Raw genomic sequence first — 14,156 nt, forward strand, 5'->3', positions numbered from 1 at the left:
TCTTATTATTTTTTTAATCTCAAAGCCTAATACATAATATATTCAATATATATTTACATATCAATGAAAGAATGAATAACAAAAGACTATTCAATGCTTGATAAGCCAAAAATTTATCCAAAAATTTGGATTTCATTTTAAAATCTTAATGTTTTTATATGTTTGCTTTCACACTATCAACTTTTAATGACAGACGGCTTTTTATTGTAGAGAATGCATGAGTAGTGAGTGTTTTTGGTTTAATATCCATATAAATACAATTAAATTCTCTATATTTAATCATCTTACTAGTCACTGGGGTTAGTTGAAATATGTCATATTGCTCTAAATTAAACTTTTTACTAAACTATTAAAATTTCAAAAGTGTATATGATCAAGTAAACTAAAAAAGACTTTAAAAATTAAAAAAAACAGAAATATTAGTTGTCACCTAAGGAAGATATTCGGTTTAATGACCACTAGAGCCCTTCCAAATTGCATCCTCCTGATCTAGGCCTATCTTTTATTTTAAACAATCACCAAACTAAACTAATATTTCTAGAAAATATTCTACTTTATTTCTTTTCTCAATTTGTGTATATATCAAAGTGTGTCATTAACCCCGTGTAGTATTTATTTCTATATAGAGAGCTTCCCTGAAATTCTAAAACTGTGCTTATACAGCACTCAAATCGCATCTGTATGCAAACACTTAATGAGCTGCACTGTAATTTGTCCATTAATATATCTGTTTCCCCAACTAAACTGTGAGCTCAAGGACAGGTACTATCTTAACCCTCCTTCAATCTTTAGCACAAAGCAGCAGCACAACATGTGGTCAATACAAATTTGTCTAATAAATTGGGGAACACAAAACAAAATCACAGAAAAAAACTGAATAAAAGTAAATCATAAGAGAAATGACTCGTTGTGATCATCAAATTCTTTATGATTTAAATATGAATGAAACACCCTATATAGCTCAGACTCCCAGAACTACCAAAAAAAAAAAATCTATCATTTTGAATGAAATCTTGACAAGTGGGCTTCACATTCGAAAGACCAAGAAATCCCTCAAGTTTGGGTCAGTGTGCATTCACTCCTTGAAAATGAGAGCTCAGATTTATAAAGTCTACCACAAAACCCACTTTTCGTTTTGAGCATTTCACAAATATTAGAGTATATCAAAGATTTTAAAACTAGTCCCTTGTGCTGGCAAATATAAAGCATATTGATATTCTACAGAAATCTTAAGTGTCAAGAGTTTCCAAGCACCTCTTTGAATTGCTATACAACTTAACTATGCATCAAGAATCTACTTAATAGAATTGGAATCACAGAACCTAGTTAAAACAACTGGCTTCTTGACATTTAAAAAAAATGACAAATGGTAAATACAAAGGCAGACCAAGAGGCATAAAACAAATTATTAAACTATATTTAGTCACCACAATGACCTCACCAAGTCAATACATAGGAAAGGAAGTTAGAGAAAAGGCAATATACACTCAGATATAACAATTTTTTCTATATCTCTTTTAATAACCAATCAATTCTTGATAAAGCAGATTTTCATACCACCAAATCTTATGTTTATTCATTTATTTTTTCAATCATTGAATAGATTTTAATTGAGCATCTACAATGTGTTAGGCGCTATCTAGATACCAGAAATAAATCAATCCTTTTCCCTTTTTGTCCTGATGGAACTTACAGTTTAATGTGGGACATGGACAATAAAGAAATAAACCATCAATGTAGGGACTTTAAGTAGTTCATCTCTAAAACTGATTTATATTAGGAAATATATTTTCTGAATTAGTCATCTATTTTTAATGTAGGTAAATACAATCAGAAAATTAGCAAAAACTCATAGAATTAGAAAAAATCATAATGGAATAAATTATTATTTTTTAGTATTTATTTATTTGTTTGGTTGCATTGGGTCTTAGTTGCAGCATGCAGGATCTTTAGTTGCAGAATCTTGAGTTGCCGCATGTGGGATCTGATTCCCTGACCAGGGATTGAACCCAGGACCCCTGCATTGGGAGCGTGGAGTGTTAGCCACTAGACCACCAGGGAAGTTCCATCATGGAATAAATTCTAACTTGAAAATAGGAAACAGGACCTATTTTCCCACATATAAATCTCTGCCATTGGTTGGACAGGCCTAATGAGTACTTGTCCCCCCATACAAAAATCACTAGAAACTGTGAAAACCCTGTTTCCTGACACATCCCTTCTTTGATTAAAACTATAGCTCATGTTGAACATTTGAGACCAACTACATCCAAAATATTAAGCTCTTTATCACTATTATCTATAAATGAGAACAGGACAGCTAGTGATTAATTAAAGCAAATGGAAACCGGCCATGACTACATTCAAAATCATTTAGGAATCAGAAATGTTCACAATGGATCTGGGAATAAACCACACTTTGAAGGTGAAATTCTAACTTAATGTTGTGTGATTCCTCTGTAAGGAGCTTGGAAGTTGCCACTGGTCTTAACAAGAAAAATGCCGAGCAGACTGAAAAGCCAACTTTTTTTTGGATCTGTGAGAGAGGGGAGGACACAGTACAAACCACTGCCTGCAAGACTGAAAAGACAGACACATGGATACAAGGAATCTTGTCTTCCTGGAGCAGAGACTCAAGAGGGGAAATCACTTCTGCAACCAGTGCCGGGGGGTAGGGAGACTGAAACTGTCAATGATGAATTGCTGGAGGCTCAGTGTGGACAATTCAAAGAGTTAAAAACTCCAGAGGAACCCAGTCACAAGGGGACCCCACAATGCTGTGAGATTTACCCGCAAAAGCTTACACAGTAAATATCAGATAAAAACTACTTCTGCTTCCTGCAGGGGGTGGGAAAATGAACCATTTTGAAATAGCCTTCTCAACAAGGCCTGCCCTCATGGGAAACTAGTTAACCAGAGCATAACCTGCTGGGGTATTATCAGAACCTAACTGACCTGGAAGGGAAATACCCAACTTGAGCCCACTCTGCCCATCCTGATCCAACTAAGAGGGGGAAGAAAAAAAACTGAACTTTTGTGAAGCTCACGGTCCAGAGGCACAGACTCACTAAAGGACTGAGACCTAATCACAGGCCTCTAGAATACTTCCTCTCCCCGACACCTCACTGCCACATTACTAAAGGTCTGTTAACTTTTATGAGTACATCATGTCCGGCTACCAATAAAAAAATTACAAGACATAGCAAAAGGCAAAAAACACAATTTGAAGAGAGAGCAAGCATCAGAACCAGATGTGGTAGAGATGTTGGAATTATCAGACCAGGATTTTAAAACAACCCATTAATATGTTAAGGGCTCTAATAGATAAAGTAAACAGCATGCAATAACAGACAGGCACTGTAAGCAGAGACAGAAATACTAAAAATGACCAAAAAGAAATGCTAAGTTGATGTTGCCTTACCACACCAGCAAATGTAAAGATCCATCAGAAATCAAACAACTTCGAAATCACATTTCAGTGATTCTACATACCCCTTTCTTCCTTGTAAATTCTCTGAGATATTTTATCTATCAAATTTATTTTCTGGCTAAATATTTCAATAAAGTTATTCATTTCCATGAACTCCTCGGGGCGGCTTTTAACTCCTCTCATTGATAATGCAACCGCTCTGACCGTCTGCCCCATCCTGCTGAGTAATCCAGGCCCTTGCTTCTTGTGAGAAGAGAGTTCCTAGACAAAAAAATAAAATATTCGTGATGAAGCAGACAATGATATTCCAAGTCCCAACAACAAAAAAGAAATCTAATTAGAAGAATAAAATAAAGATAATAAAAATGTTTCATATACGTCTTTTATTTTTCACGTTAATTTGAAGCAGATGAGTTTAGGGTACAGTTCTTTCTCTAAATCTCAGTCTCCTTGATAACATTCCTTTTCAAAGAGCTCATATAAAATATGTTTCCTCAGAGCATGGATCTTTCAAAGAACAAGGTTTAACAGAAGGAATCGCACTTAAGGAGATTACTGGAGAAGATAAGAAGGATGATATGAGATGAAATCCATATTTTGTAACAGGAATTTAATAGAAAAATGATTGAGAAAAAGATTTCTTAGGGTCTAACTATAACTACTCCCTGGGAAAAAATTGGAAAACTTCATTAATTCTTTAGTTATAATAATAGCTATCATTTATTAAGAGCTTAATGTTGCAGGCACTATACCTGCATTCTTATATACATAACTCATAATAACACTATGAAGTAGGTTCTATTATTATCCTCATTGTACAGAAGAAAATAGAAGCAAAGGAAGGTTTGCTCAAGTTCCAAGAGCAATGAATTAGTGGATAAGGATTGGAGCCCTGGCAGTCTGACCCTAGGGGCTTCACTGCTAAGCACTAACCTACTTTGTCTACTTAAAGTCACTAGAATAATTGGTAAACAGATACTCCCTGACCATAGCTCTGCAACTAACTTAACTGGATAAACTGTGACACTATCTCCACTGGCTGACTGTCTTTGGAGAAAGATTTTTAATAAAATATATAACTAGCTGTTTCTAATTCTAGTTAACTTAGGAGGGTCAGCTACAGACTTGCAAAGTAGAAATGCTATAAAAGGATACACTACAGTATTCCTTCAGAAGTATGGCATACTAAAAAAGAACACCAAGAAGGAGGACAAGGGATTCTGAGGATGGTTGTAGCACTTACTGAAACACAGGTTTGAGATCAAATAAAAGATGAAGAGTAACATACACACACAAAAAAATCTATAACAATGCTGACTACCAAATCCACAGATAAAAATATTATGTATTATTTACCCAAATATTAAACAACATATTGTCTTTCTCCAGATCTTCTTTCCTAAAGGTCTTACACAAAATAATATATAAACTTGTTTATTTCCATGTCAATATGATTTTGTGTGCAAATAATAACAGACGCTATTCTTGACCAGGCAACACGTCTATCGAGGAGTGCTACCACATCATTTGATAGAGTAAACATTATCAGAAACGGCACAAGTCACAACTGGCAAGCTGTTACTGCCACTGCTGACTGCAGATAATGTTTCTAACAGCTTCTAAGGGTCTGGAGTCAGGCCACAAATTCATCTCACATAAGTTACATAGGGCTTCCAGACAGCAAGTACCGTCAAGATTGAGATGAATCACTTTTTAGCTTCGATCACTTTGGCAACAACCGAGAGATAGAAAACTCAACACTGGTAAGTATTTAATACTGACCATTGTTCTACCTATCATCTTTCTTGGTGAGTTACATCTTCATAGAATAAAAGAAAAGGAACATATAAGGTTTCTGTATTAGAAATTAGACCCCCTTCAATTAGGTAATTGAAGGGAAAGTAAGGAAATTATATTATTTACCTATCTCTCCATCCATCCATCCATCTATTTAATAAAATCTTTTATTCTAACTCGAAAAGCCCTGACCAATTACTACTCAAAACAGTGTCAATTTTTAAATGTTTATATATTTTCAGTATTGGCAATATATGCAAGGAGTACCCAGGCATTAAAAAAAAAATTCAGCTACCAAGAGAAATATGAGGATGTATAGGTGAGAAAGGTACAAGATTTTCATAATGTTTATACGTAGACGTGACACAGGGTTGTATCTGAAGGATCTCTCTCCAATGTTTAAAAACACATCTTAATTCGAGGCCACTCTTACCTGATTTATAAAGGTAAATAAGAGAAAGCATACAACCTACTACACGTATAGATACTAAAGGATTATATGAGTATAAATCAAAATCCTTTACCCAAGCTTGTGCAGTAAGAAAAACTTTAAAGTCTTCATTAAATGTTAGAGTTGGATGATCAGCAATTCGGTTCAAAAATTTATGCAATGCCTTCCTGCGTGTCTCAATGAAGTCATCGTTAAAGCGTTCCACCATTCCTTTCACTATAAACTTTTCTGGCAATGGCTAGGGCAAAAAAATTTAAAAAGGTATCTGAACATTATGTGGCACAGGATTAAAAGGAATTCTACACTTTTTCTTTTTGGAAGATTATCTGAACGTGTGATCATTTCTTATAAAAATAATTTTTCAAAATTCACAATGCTAGAGCCAAACACTAAAATCTTAACACATTACAATACTTTAAAAAAACAAATCTGTACATAGATTGAAAAGTTTAAAAACAAATGTTCCTAAGATAAATGAATTATACTGAATTAAAAGGTCTGAAATTGGGTGTTAGGCATTCTAACGATTCACAAGACAAAATGGCAGTTATTCTGTGAAAAAAAAATGTAAACTTACTGGAATAATCAGAGTGGGGTGTGCTTCTTCAAGTCTTTCTTTCAACCAAAGGAAATCTTGATAACGTCTCCTAACTTCAAATTCACTGGAGTCAAATTCCCCACGAGATGTCTGAAGAAAGTAGGAGAAAATAACAGCACATGCAATATAAGACAGAAGACATTTGCCTAATGTTATTTTAGACATTCTGAAATAAATGGGTCTCTAAGAAAAACTAACAAATTCTAATTATTCAGTGTTTGTCAGCCTGTCTTTTTTTTTTTTTTTGCAGACATCAATTCATGTAGCAGATGAAACAAAGCAATCTTTCCAGTATTCCCAGAAAGAAAGCAAACATCATGCTCAAATTTAAAATCCAAACTGAAAAAATCTGTCTTAGAGCAACCATCTGTCTTCCACAAGATTTTAACTACTATTATCTTTGGCATGACTTTCTTGCTAACAAGAAAGTGTGTTCTGAATTTAGGTTTCAAATATATTTCATTTTTCAAGATGATCAGAATTCAGAATTTGAGGAAAGTCCTATTTTTGCAACTTGGAAAATAACCTGAACATAACTGAGAAAAAAATGTTTTCCTGGAATTTGCTCAAATGAATTGCTTTGATAAAATCTGCTTTTAGTATTTGAAAATTCTAACATTATACAGAGTGATTTTACTGCTTTTTAAAAATGTCATTAATGGAAATTTAACGTGAAAAGAAAATCTTCCTATCATTTCTCAAGGAATTCTGAGCTATATGCCTAAACTCCTAAAAACTAAGCAAATACATTAAAATATCTGTTCTTAACTAAAAATCTATTCCAACACACATGACAAGAAGAACATGGGTAAAATATCAACCTCACTTCTATTACCTGAATCCCAAGCCAGATACAAAAATAGCTTAGATAATGCGCCCTCACCTATCATAAGAGAAAAAGTCATTTATATATTTCTTTTTAAAAATTATACACAGTAATATTAAGTTTGAGATTTTCCTGGAGAAGTAAACATGGAATAAATAACACGTTACATATTTCACATTCACCAGAAATATCAATCACCCACACAGACGAACACAATTGTAAAATTAAGCAGTTCAAGTCAAAATAAGATGTAATCTTAATTGTCATAAAATAAGGCTCACAAAAGCTATACTTGACAAAGTTTATTCTTTTAAAATGAATGTTTAGAATATCATAAAATATATCTTAGCAAAACATTCCCTTTTTAGCGGGAAAAAGTGGAGGTAAATGAGATGCGGAAGTCTAAGGAACTACATGTTCAAAAAACACTACAAAATCTAACTATTATGCCAAATGGTACAAGTTGTGGAAATGGTAAAAATAGGCAAACTAAATCTAGTAGAAACACAGTTTAACAAATATATATACAAGTTGGTATGTGTATATATATATGCAAATACATAAACATGCATACATACATATGCACACAAAACATGTTTAGAGTCACTCATTAAACAACACTTACTGATACCTCCTCATACCTGGCACATACGTATAGGTTCACTACCCATTTCCAAGAAAATAAAATGGCATAACTAACAATAAAAACACTCAAACACTGGGAAGTTAAAGTAAGATAGAGCTTTACATGTCTTCAAGAATTCCCAAAACTTCAAGTAAACACAAAAGAAACTTGTATAAATTCCAGGAAGAGAAAGATATAAAATCAAGTCAAATAATTGGTTGATTCTGTCCTCATCACCCTGCCACTGACTTAAAAGAGGAGTTCCCTAACATACTACAATAACAGAAGAAAACAGAGGATAAGTACAAATCTTAAGGACAGTGCATTCTTTCTTCCTACTCTAAGACTTCACTGGGCTTCTAAAGGGTTATAAGTTATATATTATTTCTGCTCCAAAATAACTTTTTAGAACACAAGTTCTTTCTAAGTTGGAAATTTATCATCAAACGCTGTTATTCCTACTGTTTGGAAGTTTTATCTCTATCTTCTAATCTAGAATACAGTTTCCCATGGAAAGTAAATTGTAAATGGTGTTTCATGTCTGACCATAAGAGCTTGCATACTTGAAGTTTAGGACTAACGGACTCATGTGATCTATATCTCAAAATGCATTTATTTAACAAATACTGACCTTTGGTCAAGGGCAAACACTAAATTGGAGGATTTAGAAAATTGTTTTTGAGGGAAAATGAATCTCAGAATCAAGAATACACTTTAACCCGCAACTACATACTGGCAGGCATTGATGAGTTTGTCTTCATATTGAGGATGTGAGAGGACAGACCCTTATTAAACCTCTGAGTTCTTACTCCTACATGTCCTAGGTCAAGGCAAATCTCTAATCTCTGAAACAGAATGTACTTCTTTAGAGCACTCACCTCAGATATTCTAACCTGGAGAATAAAGGATAATTTCCCATAAGGGGAACAGATGCCAGGAATGTGGGCTTCCTGATATAATTATTTACAATCGGGTCACCCTTAAGTATTTCTAAGTAGGAGATTGCCAGTGTACACGTAGGTATATGAGCATGTGCATTTATCCTTTTTTTTATGAATGTGTATCTTTATTTTTTATTTTATTATTATTTTTAACATCTTTATTGGAGTATAATTGCTTTACAATGGTGTGTTGGTTTCTACTTTATAACAAAGTGTATCAGTTATAAATATACATATATCCCCACACCTCTTCCCTCTTGCATCTCCCTCCCTCCCACCCTCCCTATCCCACCCCTCTAGGTGGTCACAAAGCACTGAGCTGATCTCCCTGTGCTATGTGGCTGCTTCCCACTAGCTATCTATTCTACATTTGGTAGTGTATATATGTCCACGCCACTCTCTCACTTTGTGGCAGCTTACCCTTCCCCCTCCCCATATCCTCAAGTTCACTCTCCAGTAGGTCTGCATCTTTATTCCAGTCTTGCCCCTAGGTTCTTCATGACCATTGTTTTTTGTTTGTTTTTTAGATTCCATAGATATGTGTTAGCATATGCTATTTGTTTTTCTCTTTCTGACGTATTTCACTCTGTATGACAGACTCTATGTCCATCCACCTCACTACAAATAACTCAAATTCGTTCCTTTTATGGCTGAGTAATATTCCATTGTATATATGTGCCACATCTTCTTTATCCATTCATCTGTCAATGGATGCTTAGGTTGCTTCCATGTCCTGGCTATTATAAATAGAGCTGCAATGAACATTGTGGTACACGACTCTCTTTGAATTATGGTTTTCTCAGGGTATATGCCCAGTAGTAGGATTGCTGGGTTGTATGGCAGTTCTATTTTTAGTTATTTAAGGAAACTCCATACTGTTCTCCACAGTGCCTGTATCAATTTATATTCACACCAACAGTTCAAGAGGGTTCCCTTTTCTCCACACCCTCTCCAGCATTTATTGTTTGTAGATTTTTTGATGATGGCCATTCTGACCGGTGTGAGATGATATCTCATTGTAGTTTTGATTTGCATTTCTATACTGATTAATGATGTTGAGCATTCTTTCATGTGTTTGTTGGCAATCTGGATACCTTAGTTGGAGAAATATCTATTTAGGTCTTCTGCCCATTTTTGGATTGGGTTGTTTGTTTTTTTGACATTGAGCTGCATGAGCTGCTTGTACATTTTGGAAATTGATCCTTTGTCAGTTGCTTCAAAATATTTTCTCCCATGCTGAGGGTTGTCTTTTCATCTTATTTATGGTTTCCTTTGCTGTGCAAAAGCTTTTAAGTTTCATTAGGTCCCAATTATTTATTTTTGTTTTTATTTCCATTTCTCTAGGAGGTGGGTCAAAAAGGATCTTGCTGTGATTCATGTCATAGAGTGTTCTGCCTATGTTTTCCTCTACGAGTTTTATAGTGTCTAGCCTTACATTTAGGTCTTTAATCCATTTTGAGTTTATTTTTGTGTATGGTGTTAGGGAGTGTTCTAATTTCATTCTTTTACATGTACCTGTCCAGTTTTCCCAGCAACACTTATTGAAGAGGCTGTCTTTTCTCCACTGTATATTCTTGCCTCCTTTATCAAAGATAAGGTGACCATATGTGCATGGGTTTATCTCTGGGCTTCCTATCCTGTTCCACTGATCTATATTTCTATTTTTGTGCCAGTACCACACTGTCTTGATTACTGTAGCTTTGTAGTATAGTCTGAAATCAGGGAGCCTGATTCCTGCAGCTTCATTTTTCTTTCTCAAGATTGCTTTGGCTATTTGGGGTCTTTTGTGTTTCCATACAAATTGTGAAATTTTTTGTTCTAGTTCTGTGAAAAATGCCAGTGGTAGTTTGATAGGGATTGCATTGAATCTGTACATTGCTTTGGATAGTAGAGTCATTTTCACAATGTTGATTCTTCCAATCCAAGAACATGGTATATCTCTCCATCTGTTTGTATCATCTTTAATTTCTTTCATCAGTGTCTTATACTTTTCTACATATAGGTCTTTTCTCTCCTAAGGTACGTTTATTCCTAGGTATTTTATTCTTTTTGCTGCAGTGGTAAATGGGAGTGTTTTCTTTCTCTTTTTTCTTCTTTTTGCGGTATGCGGGCCTCTCACTGTTGTGGCCTCTCCCATTGCAGAGCACAGTCTCAAGACCCACAGGCTCAGCGGCCATAGCTTACGGGCCTAGCCACTCCGCGGCATGTGGGATCCTTCCAGACCGGGGCATACACCCGTGTCCCCTGCACCGGCAGGCGGACTCTCAACCACCGCGCCACCAGGGAAGCCCGGGAGTGTTTCCTTAGTTTTACACTCAGATTTTTCATCATTAGTGTATAGGAATGGAAGAGATTTCTGTGCATTAATTTTGTATCCTGCTACTTTACCAAATTCATTGATTAGGTCTAGTAGTTTTCTGGTAGCATCTTTAGGAATCTCTATGTGTAGTATCATGTCATCTGAAAACAGAGACAGCTTTACTTCTTCTTTTCTGATTTGGATTCCTTTTATTTCTTTTTCTTCTCTGATTGCTATGGCTAAGACTTCCAAAACTATTTTGAATAATAGTGGTGAGAGTGGGCAACCTTGTCTTCTTCCTGATCTTAGTGAAAATGGTTTCAGTTTTTCACCACTGAGGATGATGCTGGCTGTGGGTTTGTCATATATGGCCTTTATTATGTTGAGGTAAGTTCCCTCTATGCCTACTTTCTCGAGGGTTTTTATCATAAATGGGTGTTGAATTTTGTCGGAAGCTTTCTCTGCATTTACTGAGATGATCATATGGTTTTTCTCCTTCAATTTGTTAATATGGTGTATCACATTGATTGATTTATGTATACTGAAGAATCCTTGCATTGCTGGGAGAAACCCCACTTCATCATGGTGTATGATCCTTTTAATGTGCTCTTGGATTCTGTTTGTCAGTATTCTGTTGAGGATTTTTGCATCTATGTTCATCAGTGATATTAGCCTACAGTTTTCTTTCTTTGTGACATCTTTGTCTGTTTTTGGTATCCGAGTGATTGTGGCCTCGTAGAATGAGTTTGGGAGTGTTCCTCCCTCTGCTATATTTTGGAAGAGTTTGAGAAGGATAGGTGTTAACTCTTCTCTAAATGTTTGATAGAATTCACCTGTGAAGCCATCTGGTCCTGGGCTTTTGTTTGTTGGAAGATTTTAAATCACAGTTTCAACTTCAGTGATTGTGATTGGTCTGTTCATATTTTCTATTTCTTCCTGGTTCAGTCTCAGAAGGTTGTGCGTTTCTAAGAAATTTCCATTTCTTCCAGGTTGTCCATTTTATTGGCATATAGTTGCTTGTAGTAATCTCTCATGATCCTTTGTATTTCTGCAGTGTCAGTTGTTACATCTCCATTTTCATTTCTAATTCTATTGATCTGGGTCTTCTCCCTTTTTTTCTTAATGAGTCTGGCTAATGATTTATCAATTTTGTTTATCTTCTCAAAGAACCAGCTTTTAGTTTTATTGATCTTTGCTATCATTTCCTTCATTTCTCTTTCATTTATTTCTCATCTGATCTTTATGATTTCTTTCCTTCTGCTAACTTTGGGTTTTTTCTCTTCTTCTTTCTCTAATTGCTTTAGGTGTAAGGTTAGGTTGTTTATTTGAGATGTTTCTTGTTTCTTAAGGTAGGATTGTATTGCTATAAACTTCCCTCTTAGAACTGCTTTTGCTGCATCCCAAAGGTTTTGGGTTGTCGTGTTTTCATTGTCATTTGTTTCTAGGTATTTTTTTATTTCTTCAGTGATCTCATGGTTATTAAGTAGTGTACTGTTTAGCCTCAATGTGTTTGTATTTTTTACAGATTTTTTCCTGTAACTGATATCTAGTCTCATAGAGTTGTGGTTGGAAAAGGCATCTGATATGATTTCAGTTTTCTTAAATTTACCAAGGCTTGATTTGTGACCCAAGATATGATGTATCCTGGAGAATGTTCCATGAACACTTGAGAAGAAAGTGTATTCTGTTGTTTTTGGATGGAATGTCCTATAAATATCAATTAAGTACATCTTGTTTAATGTATCATTTAAAGCTTGTGTTTCCTTATTTATTTTCATTTTGGATGATCTGTCCATTGGTTAAACAGGGGTGTTAAAGTCTCCTACTATGATTGTGTTACTGTCAATTTCCCCTTTTATGGCTGTTAGTATTTTCCTTATGTATTGAGGTGCTCCTATGTTGGGTGCATAAATATTTACAATTGTTTTATCTTCTTCTTGGATTGATCCCTTGATCATTATGTAGTATGCTTCCTATCTATTGTAATAGTCTTTGTTTTAAAGTCTATTTTGTCTGATATGAGAATTGCTACTCCAGCTTTCTTTTGATTTCCATTTGCATGGAATATCTTTTTCCATCCCCTCACCCTCAGTCTGTATGTGTCCCTAGGTCTGAAGTGGGTCTCTTGTGGACAGCGTATATACGTGTCTTGTTTTTTTATCCATTCAGCCAGTCTATGTCTTTTGGTTGGAGCATTTAATCCATTTACATTTAAGGTGGTTATCGATATGCATGTTCCTATTACCATTTTCTTAATTGTTTTGGGTTTGTTATTGTAGGTCTTTTCCTTCTCTCGTGTTTCCTGCCTACAGAAGTTCCTTTAGCATTTGTTGTAAAGCTGGTTTGGTGGTGCTGAACCCTCTTAAGTTTTGCTTCTCTGTAAAACTTTTAATTTCTCTGTCAAATCTGAATGAGATACTTGCTGGGTAGAGTAATCTTGGTTGTAGGTTTTTCCCCTTCATCACTTTAAATATGTCCTTCCACTCCCTTCTGGCTTGCAGAGTTTCTGCTGAAAGATCAGCTGTTAACCTTATGGGGATTCCCTTCTGAGTTATTTGTTGGTTTTCCCTTGCTGCTTTTAATATGTTTTCTTTTTATTTAATTTTTGATAGTTTGATTAATATGTGTCTTGGCATGTTTCTCCTTGGATTTATCCTGTATGGGATTCTCTGTGCTTCCTGGACTTGATTAACTATTTCCTTTACCATATTAGGGAAGTTTTCAACTATAATCTCTTCAAATATTTTCTCAGTCCCTTTCTTTTTCTCTTTTTCTTCTGGGACCCCTATAATTCAAATGTTGGTGTGCTCAATGTTGTCCCAGAGGTCTCTGAGACTTTCCTCAATTCTTTTCATTCCTCTTTCTTTATTCTGCTCCGCAGTAGTTATTTCCACTATTTTATCTTCCAGGTCATTTATCCATTCCTCTGCCTCAGTTATTCTGCTATTGATCCCTTCCAGAGAATTTTTAATTTCATTTATTGTGTTGTTCATACTGTTTGTTTGCTCTTTAGTTCTTCTAGGTCTTTGTTAAAGGTTTCTTGTATTTTCTCCATTCTATTTCCAAGATTTTGGATCATCTTTACGATCATTATTCTGAATTCTTTTTCAGGTAGACTGCCTATTTCCGCTTCATTTGTTTGGTCTGGTGGGTTTTTGCCTTGCTCCTTCATCTGCTGTGTGTTTCTCT

General features: G+C 35.1%; 1 protein-coding gene across 7 annotated transcripts in view; it reads right to left on the reverse strand.

Annotated features, from left to right (window-relative positions):
• SNX7 (sorting nexin 7) overlaps window positions 1–14,156 on the reverse strand; it is a 98,170-nt gene that overhangs the window by 54,595 nt on the left and 29,419 nt on the right. For 6 of the 7 annotated variants that reach the window (XR_002641911.3, XM_022553311.2, XM_022553307.2 and 3 more), the window contains exons 3-5: window positions 6,256–6,366; window positions 5,752–5,916; window positions 3,493–3,691 (exon numbers count right to left, since the gene is read on the reverse strand). Coding sequence is in view for 6 of the 7 variants with exons in the window: in XM_022553311.2 (XP_022409019.1) it covers window positions 3,493–3,691; window positions 5,752–5,916; window positions 6,256–6,366 (475 nt within the window). In the remaining variant the exon portion in view is untranslated. The remainder of the gene's footprint in view (window positions 1–3,492; window positions 3,692–5,751; window positions 5,917–6,255; window positions 6,367–14,156) is intronic. The other variant, XM_022553312.3, reaches the window with a different exon arrangement.

The sequence above is a fragment of the Delphinapterus leucas genome, chromosome 1, assembly GCF_059928025.1.
Source record: "Delphinapterus leucas isolate spDelLeu-1000000601 "Yukka" chromosome 1, BTC_Dleu_Yukka2, whole genome shotgun sequence".
Classification (NCBI taxonomy): domain Eukaryota; kingdom Metazoa; phylum Chordata; class Mammalia; order Artiodactyla; family Monodontidae; genus Delphinapterus; species Delphinapterus leucas.